At 42.1% G+C, this 20,600-nt stretch overlaps 1 protein-coding gene across 2 annotated transcripts in view; it reads right to left on the bottom strand.

Annotated features, from left to right (window-relative positions):
- Positions 1 to 923: 923 nt before the first annotated feature.
- Positions 924 to 20,600, bottom strand: part of gpr107 (G protein-coupled receptor 107) — a 128,426-nt gene continuing 108,749 nt past the window's right edge. Inside the window, exons 16-18 of one of the 2 annotated variants that reach the window (XM_060913344.1) lie at positions 16,994 to 17,077; positions 10,791 to 10,915; positions 924 to 3,377 (exon numbers count right to left, since the gene is read on the bottom strand). In XM_060913344.1, coding sequence (XP_060769327.1) covers positions 3,287 to 3,377; positions 10,791 to 10,915; positions 16,994 to 17,077 — 300 coding nt within the window. In that variant the 3' untranslated portion in view covers positions 924 to 3,286. Of the gene's footprint in view, positions 3,378 to 10,786; positions 10,916 to 16,993; positions 17,078 to 20,600 lie in introns of those variants that run through there. The other variant, XM_060913345.1, reaches the window with a different exon arrangement.

Raw genomic sequence — 20,600 nt, 5'->3', positions numbered from 1 at the left:
TGGCAAAACACCAGGAAAGCTGGAAATAAAGATCAATGGAGTATAACTGAAACAAGCAACCAAATTTAAATACCTAGGCGGTCTCTTTACTGAAAATGGGAGATTGGACAGGGAAATAGAAACATGGTGCCAAAAGGCAAACGCTATCAGTCACCAACTTGTTCCTCTCCTGTAACACCCTAATATCCCCATGATCACAAAACGACAACTGATCTATACAATCTTCATCCTGATACTCACATACCAGTGTCAGACATGGACATTAACAAAATCACTGGAAAGAAAACTAACAATATGCAAAATGAAGTGTCTGAGAAAAGCGGCAAATGTGACAGTCAGAAATGAGGTAAGCAGAAGCATTGTTGGGACTACACACATCCTGCACCATATTGAAAAGAAACGGATCCAGTGGTTCGGCCATCTTATCAGGATGCCAACTAATCAGCCAGCTGCCCGTGTCTATAGTTCCAGACACTCTGGCTCTAGAACCAGGGGAAGATTGAGAAGGAGATGGATCGATGGGGTAAAAGAGACACTACGAGACCACGGCATGTCAGCCTTCCAAGCCTCCCACCTTGCTGCAGAAAGGTGGTTCCATCTCCCCGCGGCACCTCAGAGTAGAAGCAGATGGAAAAAGTAAAGGATGTAGAGTAAGCTTAGGTGTAAAATAGCCAATCAGAGCGCACGATTGCTCATATCCAGTGAATATAGATAGAATAAATCATGATGTAGGTACATTGAAAATGTCTTCAAGAATCATGGGATTATATTTTGATCATAATCACACACCCCAATTTCACAATATAAAATTTTAAACACACTTAAAAAGTGGTCATATTACTTTAATCCTTCAAATACTGGTAAACCAAAAACACAGCAAAAATCCAAAATTCAAATGAAGTCCACATCAAAATGAATAAATACTGATTTTAACCATTACCCTGAAAATTTGAGAAGGATGTGAATATCAGACCTTACAAAACATCCAGTGGTAAAATCTGTAGTAATCACAAGCAAGGAGAAAAGCTGGCGTGTAATTATTGTTGCATTTGGAATGTAGCAGCTAAAAGCCAATGGTAATTTTTAAATACACGCCAATATTTTGTTCAACAAAATGTCTTGAAAAAGTGGACTTTAATTATGCATCAGCCCTTATGCTGAAGAAGCCAAATTAGATATTTTCTTTTAAAACCTTCAATGGAGCACTTGCATGTGACGTCACAGCCGATCCAGATTTTGACAGACGCCATCTTGTCGGTCAAACGCCATATTTCCGCCTTCTACTTCTGCTTTTACTTCTACCTTTTCTTCTGGAAAACCCTACTATATACAATTCTACTACAACGGCTGCGGCTACAAGCTCTCCCTACCTGTGCACGATTTTTATGTTTTTTGTGTGTATTTTTGCGTGTTGTTCGTCTGTACCGGACTTCAATATCCACTACAACTGTATGGACTTACTGGACATTGGTTTCCAGCAGAAAATGACGGTTTGTAGCGATTTCCATCGCATGCACAACATTCCGGACGAGATAGCGAGACCAGCGGGGTCTCTGTGGATTGTTATCGGAAGCAAAGCGAAGGAGGCGGCGCCGGGAGCGGAAGCAAAAGCGAGGCTGCAGGCAGAGCGGCCTGTTGACTAAGCTCAGAAAACAGCCACTCAAGCCTCCACTGCCAAGCCTCTCTCTCTCCAACGCCAGATCCATGTAAACAACACGGACGATTTGGAATTACAGCTGGAATTACCTTATTCTATTCTATAATCGGCTGGTCAGTGCTATACTCAATACTTAAGTGACTTACCCATTCAATGAGGATTCTTGTTTACAAGATGCCACATCTGAGTCGCTGACAAATCCTGAATTTCTGTAAAGATAACTGTCCAGAGATTTATAGGCACGCAGTGCTTCACCACTGAACAGCGAGGGAAAGTTAATGAGGTAATTATACACGTCTGGGTATTCTGCTGGCAGTTCAAAATCCGGTCGTGAAAACTCCGTCCGGTAAGCCATAAGGGTCACTAATCTGTAGATCATTTATTTTAGACATATATCTAGTTATCTGTTCATTAGAAAAATGAGCCGTGTAGTCCGTCGGTTGAAATTGATCCATTCTGTACACGAGTGCAGTAGTATTCAGCGGTGTTTTTTACCGACAAGATGGCGGCTGTGTACTTTCCGGTCACGTGACTGCAAGATCTCTATACAGTAAGAATGAGCAGTGATATTCCATATAAACATGAGCACAGGACATAAAGGCTTTTATTAACAAGTGTTAAACCATCTCATGTGGTTGACGAAGAGCATCCATTTGTGTCATCCAGAATCTTTTCAATGTGACATGAAAATGAATATAATGACGCTCTTCAACTACACTGTGTTTTAGAGACGACTGATTGATTAGACATTTGTCCCTGATATCTGCTCGCCCTCACACAGATTGGAACATCATCCATTTATCTTTCAATTTCAGACCAAAAAAAAAAAAAGACAATTCAACAGAAATCAAACCATTGCACAATTTAATACTGAGAATATATCATCACTTTATCTAGCTCACAGGTTTCTGAAAATAAGCAAAATATTTTTATAACGGTTACTGATGACTTAATATTTGCGATTTCAAATATTATTAAAATTACCGATACTCTTGAAAGATACAGTGCATTTATTTGCAACATCCACCCAGGAAACGCATAAATTCTTCCATATAACATTATTAATCCCCAAATAAAAATGACAACCTGCCACTGAAAACATGACAAAGTCAGGGTTCATCCTTTAGGATAGGAAATCTTGTCTGTACAATTGTCTCAGCTCTGTACATTTATACAGGAAATAGCTTTCCACTTTCAGTGAAAAGTAACTCAAATCAAATTTGTAAGACCTGTAAATAAACACAAGGCTCTGGAGTACCGAGGAATCTGCATAGTGACACTACACAGTAACTTGCGATTTGCTCAGAGTGTGTTGGATAAAGTGCCAGAAAAAAGAAGACAGAATTAAATTAAAAAAAAACCAATAATAAATAAATAAAAGCAACACAACCCGAATCAACTGTAGACAAAGCACAGCACCAAGCATTTCCATTAGAACTACTGAGAACAGGAGGTTAGTGAGTCTTTATACTGGCTGTAGAACATTTACAGAGAGATTACACCACGTCCCAGCATGAGCACATCCAGTGGGAATTTTCACCATGTCCTCCACAAGTGAATGTTAGAATGCCCACAATGTCATAATTAGCCGTGAAGTCCAGGCACATCCCTGAAGGACTACATTTCCCATCATGCCATGCTCTCCCGCTCCTCAGATGATCCATTTGACACCTTCTTCACCTTTTTCATGCCTTCCCCCATGGCTGTGGATGTAGTTACCCTGTGGAGAGAACAGATTCCTTGCTGAATTTACAAACTGCAAAAGAATAAAATGTTGATCTCTTCAGTTGAAGGATTTCTGAGATTTTTTTCCCACCGGTTCAAGGTGGGTGGTGCTGTAATGGAAGCAAGTGGCACTACATAACCTTACTAATGAGCAACGATTAACTCGTGTTTCTACTCCACCACACACTCAGCCTTCATTAGAAACCACACTCGAGTTGTTTCTGTTGTTGGGAAGACGCCACTGCCAATCATTATACAGTCTGTCTATCCATCTATTCGTCCATCCATTATCTAAATCGCTTATCCATGAGGGCCACAGGGGAAGCTGAAGAGGTGGGTCGCTACTCTATCGCAGGGCTAACAGAGACAAACAACCATTCACACTCATTTACACCGATGGGCAATTTAGCAAAGCCAGTTGAATCTGCACGTCTAATCCGCATGTCTTTGGACTGTGGGAGGAAACCCACGCAGATGGGAGAACATCCAAACTCCACAGAGAAAGGCCCCAGTCGGCCACAAGGTTTGAACCTGGAACCTGGAGGTGATCATGATAACCAGTGCACCACCCCAAAGTTTGTCTAGTTCACCTTAAATCCACCCTTGCTAAATGTTAAGGTGATGACTTATGAAAAAGTATTCCTCAGAGCTGGACAAAGTACCTAACTTCATTACTTAAGTCAAAGTACAGATCCCGCTGGTCAAATGTTACTCCGATACAAGTGAAAGTTGTACAGTCAAATTTTTACTTAAGTTAAAATACTGAAGTACTTGCTTTTAGAAATACTTAAGTATTAAAAGTACATTTTGTGTCAATGCATTGTTGCATTATTGTCACAATACTTACAAAACCTAATGTCTCTGAAGCAACCGACTGGATTTACGGACTAGCTCGTAGAACCTGTAGACCTGAAGCTCCACCTGACATGCTAGCAAACTCTTTTCAAACTCAAAATCATATTGGGTAGCTAATGTTACTAGAAAAAAAAAAAAAGATTTCTATATTCTATTTATTTGGCAAGATTATGTTAAAACATATTTCTGAAAGGACTTCAGATAAGTTAACGTTATTCATGTTAGCATAACTCCGTTTTTACATGCTAACTGTGTCCAAGTTAACTAGCTATGTGTTAGCTGTGGACAAGGCTAGGGCAACTTGGCAGGCAAATCCATAGAAAGTCCTTTGACTAACTAGACTGCATAGCTATTGCAACGTTAGCGCTAGCTTTAAAAGCACAGACAATTTTGTTGCAAGCTTTCTCTTGGAATAAAACATTTATATACCTCAATATGCTTCCACAGGTTGGACAATGGGTTTTTGTAGGCCGTAATAGGGTGTGTTTTAGGCAAACAAAGCAAACATTTAAAACTAAACGAATCTTTAATCCAAACAGAAAACTGAAACATGGGTTCATGGGCCATGGGTGCGTGCGTTCTCCAGAAGAACCGCCTCCTTCCATTCTGCCATCAACTGATCGTGTTCAAATAACACTGCTGAGAAAAATCACTGAACTTGATTTTATACAGTCTATAGACGTGACCCTAATGATTACTGATAGGCTGTCTCAGTGTCATCTGTGAAAAAAACAATCATGTTTTAGAGAAGAAAAGAAAAAAAATCCACTTTCAAAGCTGCTTCATAGTAACGAGGACCTTGATAAAAATGTAGTGGAGCAAAAAGTACGATATTTGTCTTTCAAATGTAGTGAAGTTAAAGTCATAAGTTTCCAAAAAAAAATAAATACTAAACTACAGATACTCAAAAAGTGTATTTAAGTACAGTACTCAAGTAAACGTACTTCGTTACTGTCCACCTCTAGTATTTAACATTTGGAGCCATACAGACACTTTAAACTAAAACTTACGGACACTCTTTCAAGGTGACACTCACCCTAAAACCTTTAAAATAGAAAGAAGTTGCTTTGTAAGAACAAATGATGTCAGTTTTGCTAGAAATGATAACAAAATGAGCACTCTAGCATGCTCCTCTCGTCTTTGCACTCAGGTATTGACTACTGAGAACATGGTCACATTATGCTAAATCAGTCAAGCAATCAAATGCCTGAAGTGTTTTTTTTTCTTTTCTTCCCTTTGCAGTAAGTTGACTCAATTTTAATTTACTATTACAAGAATGACTAAGGAAGGTCATACATTTTTCTATGAAATAAGTTAGTTCCTGTTATTGCTTACGTTATAACAATGATAAATAGTCATAGGCATTAATATAAAAATGCAATTTTGTCAGAGCTGTACTGGCGTAGAAAATCAATCAACACCTTGTGACCAATCAGAATGGAGGATCTGACAGCGCTGTGCTATAAGAACAGCAAGCTTATGCTTGTTTTGTGTTACTTCTAGTTATAATAAGTTATGTATGTTTGTACATGTTGTAGTTTTGAGCCTAATAGTTATTCCTAGTTTTCTTTAGCAGTTTCAACATTTTTTGAGTGGACGGTCAGTGCTCAGTGGATGAATCATGTCTCTGGCCGCAGATTAGCTCCAACAGACCTGAGCTCAAGCTGCGCAATTTTCCTGGCTTCAGCCATCTGGATGTGGGGGGGGGGGGTGCCAGCCACGAGTGGGACTTTAAGCTGCAAGTCTAAGCTGATATGAGCTCCTAATGACTCAGCTGTCATTCAATATTTAATCTGCTTTTGGTGCTTGTGCGTTTCATTTTCAACTGACTTGTAAATTGAGCTCGAGTGTGAGGAAAGCAATATATAAATAAAACCTGTTATCCTTAGTGTTTAGCGTAAGTCCAATTAGTTCAAACTCACGACATGATATCACTAACCAGCCCGACCTTCACAATTTCCTTTCCAATTCTGCCTCCATATAAGCTCAAGATGTCTACCTACCCTCCTTCCCAGCCAACATGTTCTATAGTGATGTGTTATTCATGAATGAGTCTTCATTTTGAACTAATCTTTAGTAGGACTTAGGGATAATGAGTCATCTCGGTGAGTGATTTGTTCATTTTCTCTGGGTTACGCATGCACACCACTCAGGCTCAGATTCGTTCTGAGTCTTTCAGTCTGAGTCTCTTGTTTGTCAAATAACCGTTGCATATTCTCAGAGTAGGAACAACTGATTTGTTCGTGAATCATAACTACGGGCCTTTTGGATCAGAGATTCTCGTACATTATTCACATGGTTACAGCAGTCACATGACAAATGCTATTACTGGAGACGTGAGGAGAGCTTGTTAATATTAGCTGGTCAACCAGAAGATATCTGTAGCTAGCTAGCTGTATGTAGTGTAACTATTGGATGGATGTTTAATCTGTCTTTCTGTTAGAATGAGTTCACGAAATGATTTGAAAAATAATTTGTTCATTTTACTGAATGAAATTCAAAGAGTCGAGTCAGTAGAAAGAGCTGAACTTCCCATCACTGGTGAAACATGGAGTGGAGTGATCCTCAACCAGGGGGTGTGGTTACTTTTCAAGGAAAAGGCGCAGCAGGAGTAGTTCTTTTTCAGGTGGGCGGTGAAGCTCATTTCTAGGCCATACAAATGTAAATAGAAGGCTGAAATGACTAGATGAACCAGATCCATCCCAAAGCACAGTTTTCAAAGATATATATTTTTTAAATGATATGATTATGTCAGGCGGCACGGTGGTGTAGTGGTTAGCGCTGTCGCCTCACAGCAAGAAGGTCCGGGTTCGAGCCCCGTGGCCGGCGAGGGCCTTTCTGTGCGGAGTTTGCATGTTCTCCCCGTGTCCGCGTGGGTTTCCTCCGGGTGCTCCGGTTTCCCCCACAGTCCAAAGACATGCAGGTTAGGTTAACTGGTGACTCTAAATTGACCGTAGGTGTGAATGTGAGTGTGAATGGTTGTCTGTGTCTATGTGTCAGCCCTGTGATGACCTGGCGACTTGTCCAGGGTGTACCCCGCCTTTCGCCCGTAGTCAGCTGGGATAGGCTCCAGCTTGCCTGCGACCCTGTAGAACAGGATAAAGCGGCTAGAGATAATGAGATGAGATGAGATGATTATGTCAGGGGCGGTACGGTGGTGTAGTGGTCAGCACTGTCGCCTCACAGCAAGAAGGTCCTGGGTTCAAGCCCAGCAGCCGGCGAGGGCCTTTCTGCGTGGAGTTTGCATGCTGTCCACGTGGGTTTCCTCCGGGTGCTCCGGTTTCCCCCACAGTCCAAAGACATGCAGGTTAGGCCAATTGGTGGCTCTAAATTGACCGTAGGTGTGAATGGTTGTCTGTGTCTATGGTGGGGTTTACATTAGACCGTATCAGCGGATCATCAGATTAACGTTTTTAAAACAATTAGCGTGCACACAGCAACACCAATACACGATTCGCGTGCACACAGCAACACCAATACACGGATACGCTCGGCTCTGCAGGCATCCTGCGCTCCAAATCACTCCGCCCTGAACAGCGAGTGCCCTCTGGAGGGTGCGCACTCCGGCCCTGCTCAGCTCGCAGAGCGCGCAAGTATAGCGCACGAGCAGTGATTTGGGACTGAGCCGCTGTGCGTGTGATCTCAGCGCATATCACTTACCACTTGCAAGTGGAAGGATGGCAAGCCTAAAGACAATCATAACTACACAATGGGCAGTATTTGCATCAGTATTTGCAGTATTTTCATACTTTTATACTCTTTAATGAAAGGTGATACAAGGCGGAAGTCTGCGCCGTTTTTCAGCAGTCGCATCACATGACCAACGCCAGCGAATCAGGAAGGTGGATGTCACAGTGACGTTATCCAATGACGACGCCAGCTAGAGCTCAGCACAGCGTATCCGCGTACTCTCAATGTTTACACAGCACCGGACCAGACACGATCTAGATTGAAGACGTGGACCCTGGCAGATTCCCGTTTCCCGGCGTTTCCAGGCGTTTTAATGTAAACGGACAGTGCATCCACGAAGAAAACGAGACAGATACGGTCTAATGTAAACTTGGCCTATGTGTCAGCCCTGTGATGACCTGGCGACTTGTCCAGAGTGTACCCTGCCTCTCGGGGCTGATGCAAGAAGAAACCATCCCCCTGATTTATTTTTTAAAAAAAATTATAGCCAGCCTTTCGGGTTAATATAATTAAGTGATATGACTTCTGTCAAGGTGTCACGGTGGTGTAGTGGTTAGCGCTGTCGCCTCACAGCAAGAAGGTCCGGGTTCGAGCCCCGTGGCCGGCGAGGGCCTTCCTGTGTGGAGTTTGCATATTCTCCCCGTGTCTGCGTGGGTTTCCTCCGGGTGCTCCGGTTTCCCCCACAGTCCAAAGACATGCAGGTTAGGTTAACTGGTGACTCTAAATTGACCGTAGGTGTGAATGTGAGTGTGAATGGTTGTCTGTGTCTATGTGTCAGCCCTGTGATGACCTGGCGACTTGTCCAGGGTGTACCCCGCCTTTCACCCGTAGTCAGCTGGGATAGGCTCCAGCTTGCCTGCGACCCTGTAGAACAGGATAAAGCGGCTAGAGATAATGAGATGCTAACTATGGAATTTTTCTGTTTCTGGTGAAAGCCAGCTAGCTGCATTGTAAGCTCAAGGAAATGGAAGTGACAGCCTGTGAAAGGATGACAGGATGTTTACTGCAGGACGATTAAATAAAAAAAATCCAGGTTTATAAGATAAAATGTCAATCCCAAATATCACTTACAAGCATCTTATTTCAGTTGAACTGTTCTACAAGTATTTTAAGGACTGTGTTATTAATATGGTACGGTTGCTTGAGAGTAGACTGCACGACAGTCTACTCTCAAGCAAATTAAACAAATAAAATTTGTGCTGCTTGTACTACTGTCCCCCACAAATGCAGAAGAAAGGCCACCCATCCATCTATTATCTATAGCGCTCATCCGTCAGGGTTGCAGGAGAAGCTGGAGCCAATTATGATTTTATTTCATACATTTTCTCATCTCCCCCTGAAATTAATTCTTGACTATTCTACTGTCCTTTGGATTTTTTTTTCAATGTCAAGCACTGCCTACCACACAACAAAACCAAATATCTGAAAATTTCACATCCACTCTGTACAAAACACACAGCTGGAGTGGCATGGAGCCAGCCTCGGCCGTAATGAACAGGAGAGAGGTGGTGTATTCATCTAAGGGCCAGCTGATCCTCCATCACCAGCAATACCTGCAACTCCTTCTCCTGAGATCAGGAAAGGCCTTAAAAAAAATAAAATAAATATTTATATATATATATATATATATATATATATATATATATATATATATATATATATATATATATATATAAAATAAATGCCAGGCCACATGGTGCCTACTTGAGTAGCTGGGTCATGTCAACTTTCTAGCAACAGCCAGGAAGCATTCTGAAACCAAAATCTAGGCTGATGATAACCTGAGGCTGCAAAACCATACTAACAGATCTTGTACTCGCAATACAGCCAGAATTCAGGACCAGTACTCACCAACCATGTTTTAAAAAGGATGGTTTAATAGATTCCATTTTTGGCCCATACTTTGCGGTCATCCATCTTCTCGGCTCTTTTTATGACTCATTGAGCACAATTTGCACACCTGCCCTCGAGTCCACTTCCCAGCCACAAAAACGGAGGGGAAAAAAAGATAATAATGTGACAAGCTCGCCCACTGCCCCATTCAGATTGAGGTGAAGGACTTTGGGAAGGACTCACCCTGAGGTGGATGAGAGAAAGAGTAGAGGAATGTAGGGAGAAAAATGGTGCAGGCGAAGAATAAGAACACACGTTGCTAAGCTATTCCTGGCTGGGACTGTCAGCGAGGGACAGAATGAGAGAGAAAGAGAGTGAAAAATAGCAGAAAGGCCCTGCTGGAGCAAAGTAAAAAGGCTGCCATGCTTAAAGGAAACCACCCCCCTGAAGCACACTAAATATAGTTAAATCATATGATATGTGTGATGTGCATAGTGGGTCCGATACTAATCTGTTGGTTGGTGCTGCATTTTTTGATACTCCTGAGAAGTTAGTAGATACATGTCACGCTGATGTCACGGCCAGTCATTGCTACTGCAGTTATACTGCGTTTAATAGGAGAAAAAATTTCAAAAGATTTTAAAAACAGAAGAGATAAGTAGATTTCACTGTTGGCTTCTAAAGACAAATGAGCAAGAGCCCCCCCACTCATAATTTTGCAGCAACTTCATATTAATGAAGAATCCAGTAGTGAAAATAACCCACTGGATTCAAATTTCGATAATGCAATGCAACAATACACCACTCTCATTGCTCAGCAGACACTGAGCTCAACTATTTAACAAGCTACAAGATGACAAACACGACGGTGGTGATGATATTAGCATGAAAGTTAAGCTGATCTGTTTGAGCAGAGTGTACGGAGACACTGGCAATGCCTTTACATGAAAGGGGCAGCAAACAGAGCTTCTGTCTATACTGTGTACCCATTTACATGAGTCACGTTTTTGTATTTGTGCAAACGTCTTACACATCATCCATCTCCATGTCCTCCTCCTCCTCCACAGACAGCAGCAGGTAGGGATTGGAAGAAGCTGGACGGAACTTGTGGCCCGTCAGGACAAAGAAGGTCAGAGTGGCCAGTTCATCCAGCAGCTGTGAAGAGTAACATGAGACATGTTACATCACATCCATCCACATTAACATAACCCAAAAGTTATTTCAGTTCTCCTCCATCCATCCATCCATCCATCCATCCATCCATCCATCCATCGACCAATCATCCTGTCAGTCCGTCCACCCACCCATCATACCATTCAGCCACCCTCCACTTATTTTCCACCCACCACCCATTGTTCATCCACCCACCCACCATCCATCCATCCTCCATCCAACCACCATCCATCCATCCTCCACCCACCCACCATCCATCCATCCTCCACCCACCCACCATCCATCCATCCTCCACCATTCTCACACCCACCCACCCACCATCCATCCATCCATCCTCCACCATTCTCACACCCACCCACCCACCATCCATCCATCCTCCACCATTCTCACACCCACCCACCATCCATCCATCCTCCACCATCCACACGCCCACCCACCCACCCACCCATCCTCTAGCCTCCATCCATCCTCCACCATTCTCACACCCACCCACCATCCATCCATCCTCATCCAACCACCATCCATCTTCCACCATCCACACACCCACCACCCATCCACACACCCACCCACCCATCCATCCATCCTCCATCCAGACACCTACCCACCATCCACCCAACATCCATCCACTACCCACCCATCATCTAGCCACCATCCATCCATCCATCCTCCCTCCACCCATCCATCAATCATCCACTACCCACCATCCACACACCCATCACCCATCCATCCTCCATCCACCCATCCAGACACCTACCCACCATCCACCCAACATCCATCCACTGATCACCCACCCACCATCCACTACCCACCCATCATCTAGCCACATCCATTCATCCATCCTCCACCCATCCATCAATCATCCACTACCCACCCTTTAGCCACCATCCATACACCCACCCATCAATCATCCATCCACCCTCCACCCATCCACTACCCACCCATTATCTAGCCACCATTCATCCATCCATCCTCCACCCTCCCTCCATCCCCAACCACCCATCCAGACACCTACCCACCATCCACCCAACATCCATCCACTGATCACCCACCCACCATCCACTACCCACCCATCATCTAGCCACATCCATTCATCCATCCTCCACCCATCCATCAATCATCCACTACCCACCCTTTAGCCACCATCCATACACCCACCCATCAATCATCCATCCACCCTCCACCCATCCACTACCCACCCATTATCTAGCCACCATTCATCCATCCATCCTCCACCCTCCCTCCCTCCATCCCCCACCCACCCACCCACCCATCCATCCATCCATCCATCCATCCATCCTCCATCCAGACACCTACCCACCATCCACCCAACATCCATCCACTGATCACCCACCCACCATCCACTACCCACCCATCATCTAGCCACCATCCATTCATCCATCCTCCACCCATCCATCAATCATCCACTACCCACCCTTTAGCCACCATCCATACACCCACCCATCAATCATCCATCCACCCTCCACCCATCCACTACCCACCCATTATCTAGCCACCATTCATCCATCCATCCTCCACCCTCCCTCCATCCCCCACCCACCCATCCATCCTCCACTACCCACCCACCACATTGTAAAAAGTCTGAACAGGTTCTTTATGACTACTAGCTTCATTTCAATCATTGTGCAGTTAAAATAGTTTTAAACTGGGAGAGAATGCAGTGAAATATTGCTCTGTTCATTTGAAGTAGCGTGTGGTCTTAATTTTCAGGCAAGACCATGTTTTTGGCTTTGTCTCAAGACTCTAACGGATAGCTCCTCAATTCTGTCCTTTAGCCCACGACCTGGAAATCGATCAAAGTCCTCTATCATTAAGGATGTATCAATTATTTAAACGAGCTGATTGAAATCAAGGATGAGGAGAAAGATAGCTTCCAGAGAGAGGACACACAAGTACTTATTGTAAATTGTGATGTATAGCAGTGGTATAAACTCCCCACTATCAAAAAAAGTTCTAAAATGACTAATAAGCAGTAAATAAAATGAACATGTGCAAATGAAAGTCAATGATTGAAGTAGGGATGGATGACGTACCAAAAATATCATGATACTTTACGTTACACAGTATGCATCACAATATTGCTATGAAAATCTGAAAACCTATGAAGGCTTTCAGCTGCAGGTGTTAGGAAGGTTGATCTGGTGTACTGGCTGTAATTCTTCATAAGGTACAGAGTGTGTATTGTATGTTTTAGATTGCATGGAGAAAATGTGCTATATTACAGACAGAGTGGAAGACTAATGGATGAAAATCAATGACCAAAGTCAATCAAAATGTATGTGAAACCACCATCTGACCACAGAAAGAATGGCTTCTTCACCCATCTAGGCTATACTCCTCCTAGATGGTTCATTGAATTAATGTCAGATTTGGTAGAAGAAGAAGCAGCAGCAGCCTTTATTTGTCACACGTACACTCAAGCACAAACTTAAGCACACAGTGAAATTCATCCTTTGCATTTAACCCATCTGAAGCAGTAAACACACACATGCACATATGTACCCAGAGCTATGCTACAGCACCTGGGGAGCAGTTGGGGGTTAGGTGCCCTTGCTCAAGGGCACTTCAGCCCAACCTCAGGCCATGGCTGCCCCATGTTATCCTAACCGCATGTCTTGCATGATGTCAAGATGTTGCTGTAAAATTGAGAAGGTACATTTGATATCTTGCAAGGCGTTGAATTGGCAACACAATGAATTTATACGTCTCGCCACACAACGAGAAATGTTGAATAAATTTTCCATTCATGACTTGACAGGGCTCAAACTTCACAGGTTGTTGGTTATCACGATATCCACGTGCCCAGACTAACTCCCTTGTATAGTGCCACCATCTGGCAAAAGAAAGAGTGGCTTTTTCTTGGCTATATTGCTTCTAGATGGTTATTTAGAGGGCGGCATGGTGGTGTAGTGGTTAGCGCTGTCGCCTCACAGCAAGAAGGTCCGGGTTCGAGCCCCGTGGCCGACGAGGGCCTTTCTGTGCGGAGTTTGCATGTTCTCCCCGTGGGTTTCCTCCGGGTGCTCCGGTTTCCCCCACAGTCCAAAGACATGCAGGTGACTCTAAATTGACCGTAGGTGTGAATGTGAGTGTGAATGGTTGTCTGTGTTTGTGTCAGCCCTGTGATGACCTGGCGACTTGACCCCGCCTTTCGCCCATAGTCAGCTGGGATAGGCTCCAGCTTGTCTGCAACCCTGTAGAACAGGATAAAGCGGCTAGAGATGAGATGGTTATTTAGATTCATGTCATATTTGCGATAGTTATTGGTTATGATGGTTACAATGATCTCCACATGTCCAAATTGGCCCTCTGGTATAGCACCACCATCTAGCAGTGGCCTTTTCACCAATCTCAGCTATACTGCTCCTAGATCGTATTAGTTATGATGGTTATGATGATATCCACATGCCCAGATTTACACACTAATATAGCGCCACCATCTGGCAACAGAAAGAATGGTTTGTTCACAAATTTCAGCTTGATAAAGAACTCTCGTCATGTTGTATTAATCTGGTGACATCACAGACCATGGGATATCAACCATAGGTGCTAGGGTCTGTCATTGCTACTTGCGGATTTATTTTGGTAATTGATTTTAATCTTATTAATTTAACGTGCAATCTGACTGTGATCCATTATGCCACAGGACCAGCAATACGATTTATAAATGGCATTACTGTTTTTGAGTGAGGACGTCTCATTCAGCAAATACATTTGGTACTGATTCCTAGATTGTCTATGAAGCATAAGTGTGAGGCGTGAAGAAGCAAGCAGGGGGTGCAGGGATATGAAACAAGGAACCAATTAAAGAAATGAGGAGAACCTAAAAGGCCTGTAGTTTATGTATTCATCTTCTTTACATTCTTAACGCCCATGTCCGGTTGTAAACCGATCTGGTCGTAAGTCGGCCTATGTTAAATGAACGTAAGTATATTGTTTTGTGTAATGATATTGTAATCACCTTAAAGTCTTATTTTATCAACATTTTCTTATTTCATTACCTTGGCTCATTATTTGGTTTAAGTCAAACACTGCATACTACACTGCGTACAGTACAATTCGTTTAATATGTGCAAAACAAAAAATACGAAATACAGGTGTGAAAAATAGAAAAAACATTTTAGTTTGAAACATACCAAAATACAAATGTAAAACATAGCAAAATACAAAATTTAGTGACCGCTGGTATCACTGGTGCTTGGCTGTAGGTGGTCTATGTCATCATCGGCTGTTGCAGCACTCAGGCTGGCGGGAGGATTTGCTCGTTTCATAAACCAGCAGCTGGGGCGGAAACTGTATGATGGAGTGTGCGAGGGAGCGTGAGAGAGACTGTGCATGTGCCTGGAGCTGGGGCGGAAACTGTATGACAGAATGCACGAGGGCGCGCGAGAGAGACTGCACATGTGCCTGGAGCTGGGGCAGAAACTGTTGTACGCGGCGAGAGGCGCTGCCGGGAGCTGGGGCAGAAACTGTCGTACGCTTAGCTAGCTCAGCTGGGAAACACTTGCCAGTCATAACCAGACGGTCGTAAAGTCGATCGGTCGTAAGTCGACGACTACCTGCATAGTGTGCATGATTTATTTTTTCAGTTGAGAGCTTTCTGAATTTCTTTTTTTCTGCCATTTTCTTCTGGCATATTCGAGTTGGGCAGGACTATATTTGGTAGAGGTGAGGTCATGTTTACAAGAGAATTACAAATCAGAATGACTCATCTGCTTACTTTTGTAAACAGAGGAATCGGATGTTTTGGGGGCACAGTGTTTCAGGAAAAAAAAACGTTCTTCTGCATGTTGCAATGCCATGTTCTGCTGATCACTGGATCTTTTTTTAGCTGGAACAGGCAAGTAGTAATCACAAGAAATTTTCATTCACCACTTTCTATTAAAACTATGTACAAAATACACCGGGCGGCACGGTGGTGTAGTGGTTAGCGCTGTCGCCTCACAGCAAGAAGGTCCGGGTTCGAGCCCCGTGGCCAGCGAGGGCCTTTCTGTGCGGAGTTTGCATGTTCTCCCCGTGTCTGCGTGGGTTTCCTCCGGGTGCTCCGGCTTCCCCCACAGTCCAAAGACATGCAGGTTAGGTTAACTGGTAACTCTAAATTGACTGTAGGTGTGAATGTGAGTGTGAGAATGGTCGTCTGTGTCAGCCCTGTGATGACCTGGCGACTTGTCCAGGGTGTACCCCGCCTTTCGCCTGTAGTCAGCTGGGATAGGCTCCAGCTTGCCTGCGACCCTGTAGAACAGGATAAAGCGGCTAGAGATAATGAGATGAGATGAGACAAAATACACCATGCACCATTCATATTTGTGGGCAAAAACAAGGGCATTATGAAGCTTAACTGTCACTCATACATAAAAGTAAAAAATTTTCAGGAAGCCAGTCATGTTTTTTTTTTTTTATTTAAATAATTTATAATTCGTATCTACGTAGGGCATTAAAACAAAATTAATTTGCATAAGGATGTTAAAAAAAAATGTAAATGTCAAATAAAAAGTTCCTTCCCACGCCATGTGGTGCATAGGGCGGTGCCGATCTCCGTTTCTGTAGCCCTTGGCCTCTTGCCTATTACATAGCTAGGGTTACAGTGGGGGACTAGTCCTCTAGTAACCGCAAGAGTTTGACTCCCCACTTACATCTGTATTGCAGCGTGCCTTGCCAGATGGCAGTAGGTACCATTTTTATGATGGTCTTTGGTATGACCACCCGACCATGAGTAGAACTCATGCCGGGCACGCTAACGACTAGGCCAACTCGCGGTAACTGTCAAATAACAGTGTATAAATGGTGAAGCTTTTCTAACTGCCAAAAGAGCAATTATGTAGAGGAAAAACATCTCTGCAGAAAAGTACGTTTTCATCTCAAATCCACAGCTAATGGGGGAAGCAGATCAGTTCGCTTTTGCATAAATCTGTGCGCGCAAGACAATATTTTAGATTTCCTTTCATGGGTCATAATGTACTCTTAATGCCGAGAAGAATTTCAGGAAGTGTAGGCTACTGCTACTGATGACTGAGTAGTCTGGTGTGAGAGATGTCCTTCACCCACCTGATAGAGCCATTTCCACTGGAAGGGGACGATGACCTTGATGAGGATGGCGATGATACGGGTGAAATAAATATAGCACACGATCTGTGAAGTTGAAATACATATGTTAGTAGTGCAGACACAAGGAATTCCTCACAATTCCTCACACATCATGTTGTCATTTATCTTTGTTATGTAATAATTAGAAGGCAATTAGTGACTTCTGGAGCGTGAATAAATTTGAAATCAATGAAAGAGAGCAAGGACAGCAGTAACATTAAGAGTCACATACTGAAAATGTAATATGCTGTTAATAAGTGATTATCCATAACTGATCAAAAGATTCAGTAAGCACCAGGAAGTAAATTACTGCAGTAAGCAGCGAGTCCCTAATATAATAGAGTACATGACACTATCACTGCTAATAATATTCATAAACACAAACATTCTGCTACTTTCTGGGTATTACAATGCCACGGATAAATCAGCCAGCTCACAGAAATATGCAACTTGCGCCTTCACGTTTATCTGAATAATTACGCTAGTAACAGGCTACAGAAACTAAATGATCTATAACTATGGTATATTTGAAATATAAAAGTGCTAGTGAAGGAAAATAGTCTTCTCTGTTCAGGGCTGCAGAATGGAACAACAACAACAAAAAATTAGCTAAAAGATCAATAGCTTATTTGAAAGCTCATTAGCTTGATTAGCCATTCATCCTAATGAATGATAATGCAGAAGTACTGGGACATTCCCATTTGACCTCTTTACCGTATATGAGCAAACCTACAACCCTACACTGTAATAATCAGCTATTAGTAGATAGTTTTGAGTATACAAACTCTTAAAGTCTAACAAACCTCAAAAATAAACACTCAAAAATAAATTCCACTCAATGTCCATCTATTTTAATGAGTTTTAGCGAGTCAGCGAACTTTGACCTTGCTGACGACTTAGCAGAGCATTACTGACCAATCAGAAACCACAAATATTTATAGCAAAAACTGTTATAAAGCTGTTATGAAAAGGTCAAATAAATCCGTCACTTGTGAGGAAATTGATGAATTGTTTTGGTAAATTTGGGCACTTTTTGTTTGCAAATGTGTCTGTGTAATAAAAAGAAAAATCACACGCTGACTTGAATATATGAAGTTTATCTTCTTGTGTTGAAAAAACTCGCATTTTTCATCCGAAATACATCACATACCTGAGCGACATATTTTCCGATATTTCACTCTGATGTCACTCCCAGTGTTTTCCCGCTGACTAGATGCGTGTTGTCAAAATGGCAAACAAGTTAAAAATTAAAATTCTTTTGATTAACTTGCATATTATTTTGTGGATGTGTCCATATAATATAAAGAACATTACATGGTAGCGTGAAGATATGAAGTTTATCTTTTCATGTTGAAAATATTTTCACTTGTTTGCTTCACTCACTCATAATATATACATTCACCATTCAAGGACAAACTTCATATCTTCACGCAGCTGCGTAATATCCTATATTTGTTCTATCCACATTCACTGGATATGGAGCAATCATGCACTCTGATTGGCTACTCGACTACTAGGCTATCAGCTCATATACTGTGAGTAGAGAAAAACAAAATGGCGGAGTGTGTTGCTGAACGAAATAAAAACTTTACTTTGTGTCCAGGACGAAATAAAAACTTTACTCGAAAACAATACAATATGGAATAAAAGTATTTGACAGGAAGAACACACCCCCCCCCCCCCCCCCCCCCCCCCCCCAATAACTATTATAGCATTTTTCACAAATTGCTCCTGTCATTTCACCGGTTTGTTTACATTGTAAGTGGAAATGATTTTGTCAGACATTGTGTAAAAACTTATCAAATTTGGAAAAAAAAAAAAAAGCTCCGTTTCTCAAAATCCAGTGAATATGGATATAATAAAAAAGTTATTCCACTCAATCTTGTCATACATGGCTTATAGCCAACTCGGCACTATGCGCCTCGTCAGCCATCAGCTCATGTCCGACTCTATTTTGTGGAATAACTAATATTTTATACCCAACTGTCAGAAATGAGTGTTTATATTTTATAAAATGTGATTATTACTTTGACATACAGCCCCAAATTCAAAAAAAGTTGCGTAAAACAAACAAAAAAAAAAAATAGGTGAAGATTTGCAAAATCATGGAAACCTATATTTCATTGAAAATAATACACAGACAACATATCAAACATTGAAACTGAGAAATTTTATTTTATTTTTTTAAATATATGCTCATTTTGAATTTGATGCCAACAACATGTTTCAGAAAAGTTGGGACGGGGCAACAAAAGACTGAAAAAGTTGTGGAACGCTTATATTTTAAAAAAAACAAAAACACCTAATTTGGTTAATTGACAACAGGTCAGTAACATGAATGGGTATAAAAAGAGCATCCCAGAGAGGCGGAGTCTTTCTGAAGTAAAGATGGAGAGGGGTTCACCATTCTGTGAAACACTGCATGGGCAAACAGTGCAACAATTTAAGAATAACTTTCCTCAATATAAAAGTGCAAAGAATTTGGGGATCATATCTATGGTACAGATCATTAAAAGATTCACAGAATCTGGAGAAATCTCTGTATGCAAGAGACAATGCTGAAAACTGACAGTGGATGCTTGTGATCTTCAGGCCCTCAGGAGACACTGCATTAAAAGCAGATACGTGTCTGTAGTGGAAATCACTGTTTGGGCTCAGGAACACTTCAGAAAATCATTGTCTGTGAAAACAGTTCATTACTGCATCCGCAAATGCAAATTAAAACCATATATAAACAATATCTAGAAACACCGCCACCTTCTCTGGGCCTGAGCTCTTTTATGATGGACTGAGGCGAAATGGAAAATTGTCCTGAGGTCTGAAGAATCAAAATTATTAATTTTTTTTAGAAATCATGGACACCACATCGTCCAGGCTAAAGAGGAGAGGGACCATCCAGCTCATCAGTGCACAGTTCAAAAGCCAGCATCTGTGATAGTATGAGGGTGCATTAGTGCACATGACATGGGTAGCTTTTACATCTGGGAAGGCATCATTAATGCTGAATGATATATACACGTTTCCGAGCAAAATGCTGCCATCCAGACAAAAATTTTTTTTCAGGGAAGGCCTTCCTTTTTTCAACAAGACAATGCCAAACCACTTTTTACACATATTAAAACTGCATGGCTCTGTAGTAAAAGAGTCCAGGTGCTCAACTGGCCTGCCTACAGTCCAGACCTGTCTCCATTTAAGACATTTGGTGCATTATCAAGCTCAAAATACAACAAAGGAGAACTTGAAATTTTGAGCAACTGAAATTGTAGATCAGGCAAGAATGGGACAATATTTCTCTTTCAAAACTACAGCAACTGGTCTCCTCAGTTCCCAAAGGTTTAGAGAATGTTGTTAAAAGTAGAAGTGATGTAACACAGTGGCAAACATGCCCCTGTCCTAACGTTTTTGAAATGTGTTGCTGACATCAAATTCAAAACGAGCATATATTTTTCAAAAAACAAAATTTTGCAGTTTCAAAACTTGATATGTTGTCTTTGTACTATTTTAAATTAAATATAGGGTTTCAATGATTTGCAAATTATTGCACTCTGTTTTTATTTACAGTTTACAC

The sequence above is a fragment of the Neoarius graeffei genome, chromosome 28, assembly GCF_027579695.1.
Source record: "Neoarius graeffei isolate fNeoGra1 chromosome 28, fNeoGra1.pri, whole genome shotgun sequence".
In the NCBI taxonomy this organism is placed as follows: domain Eukaryota; kingdom Metazoa; phylum Chordata; class Actinopteri; order Siluriformes; family Ariidae; genus Neoarius; species Neoarius graeffei.
Note: the sequence above shows the minus strand (reverse complement) of the source record. Positions and strands in the feature narration are given on the sequence as shown.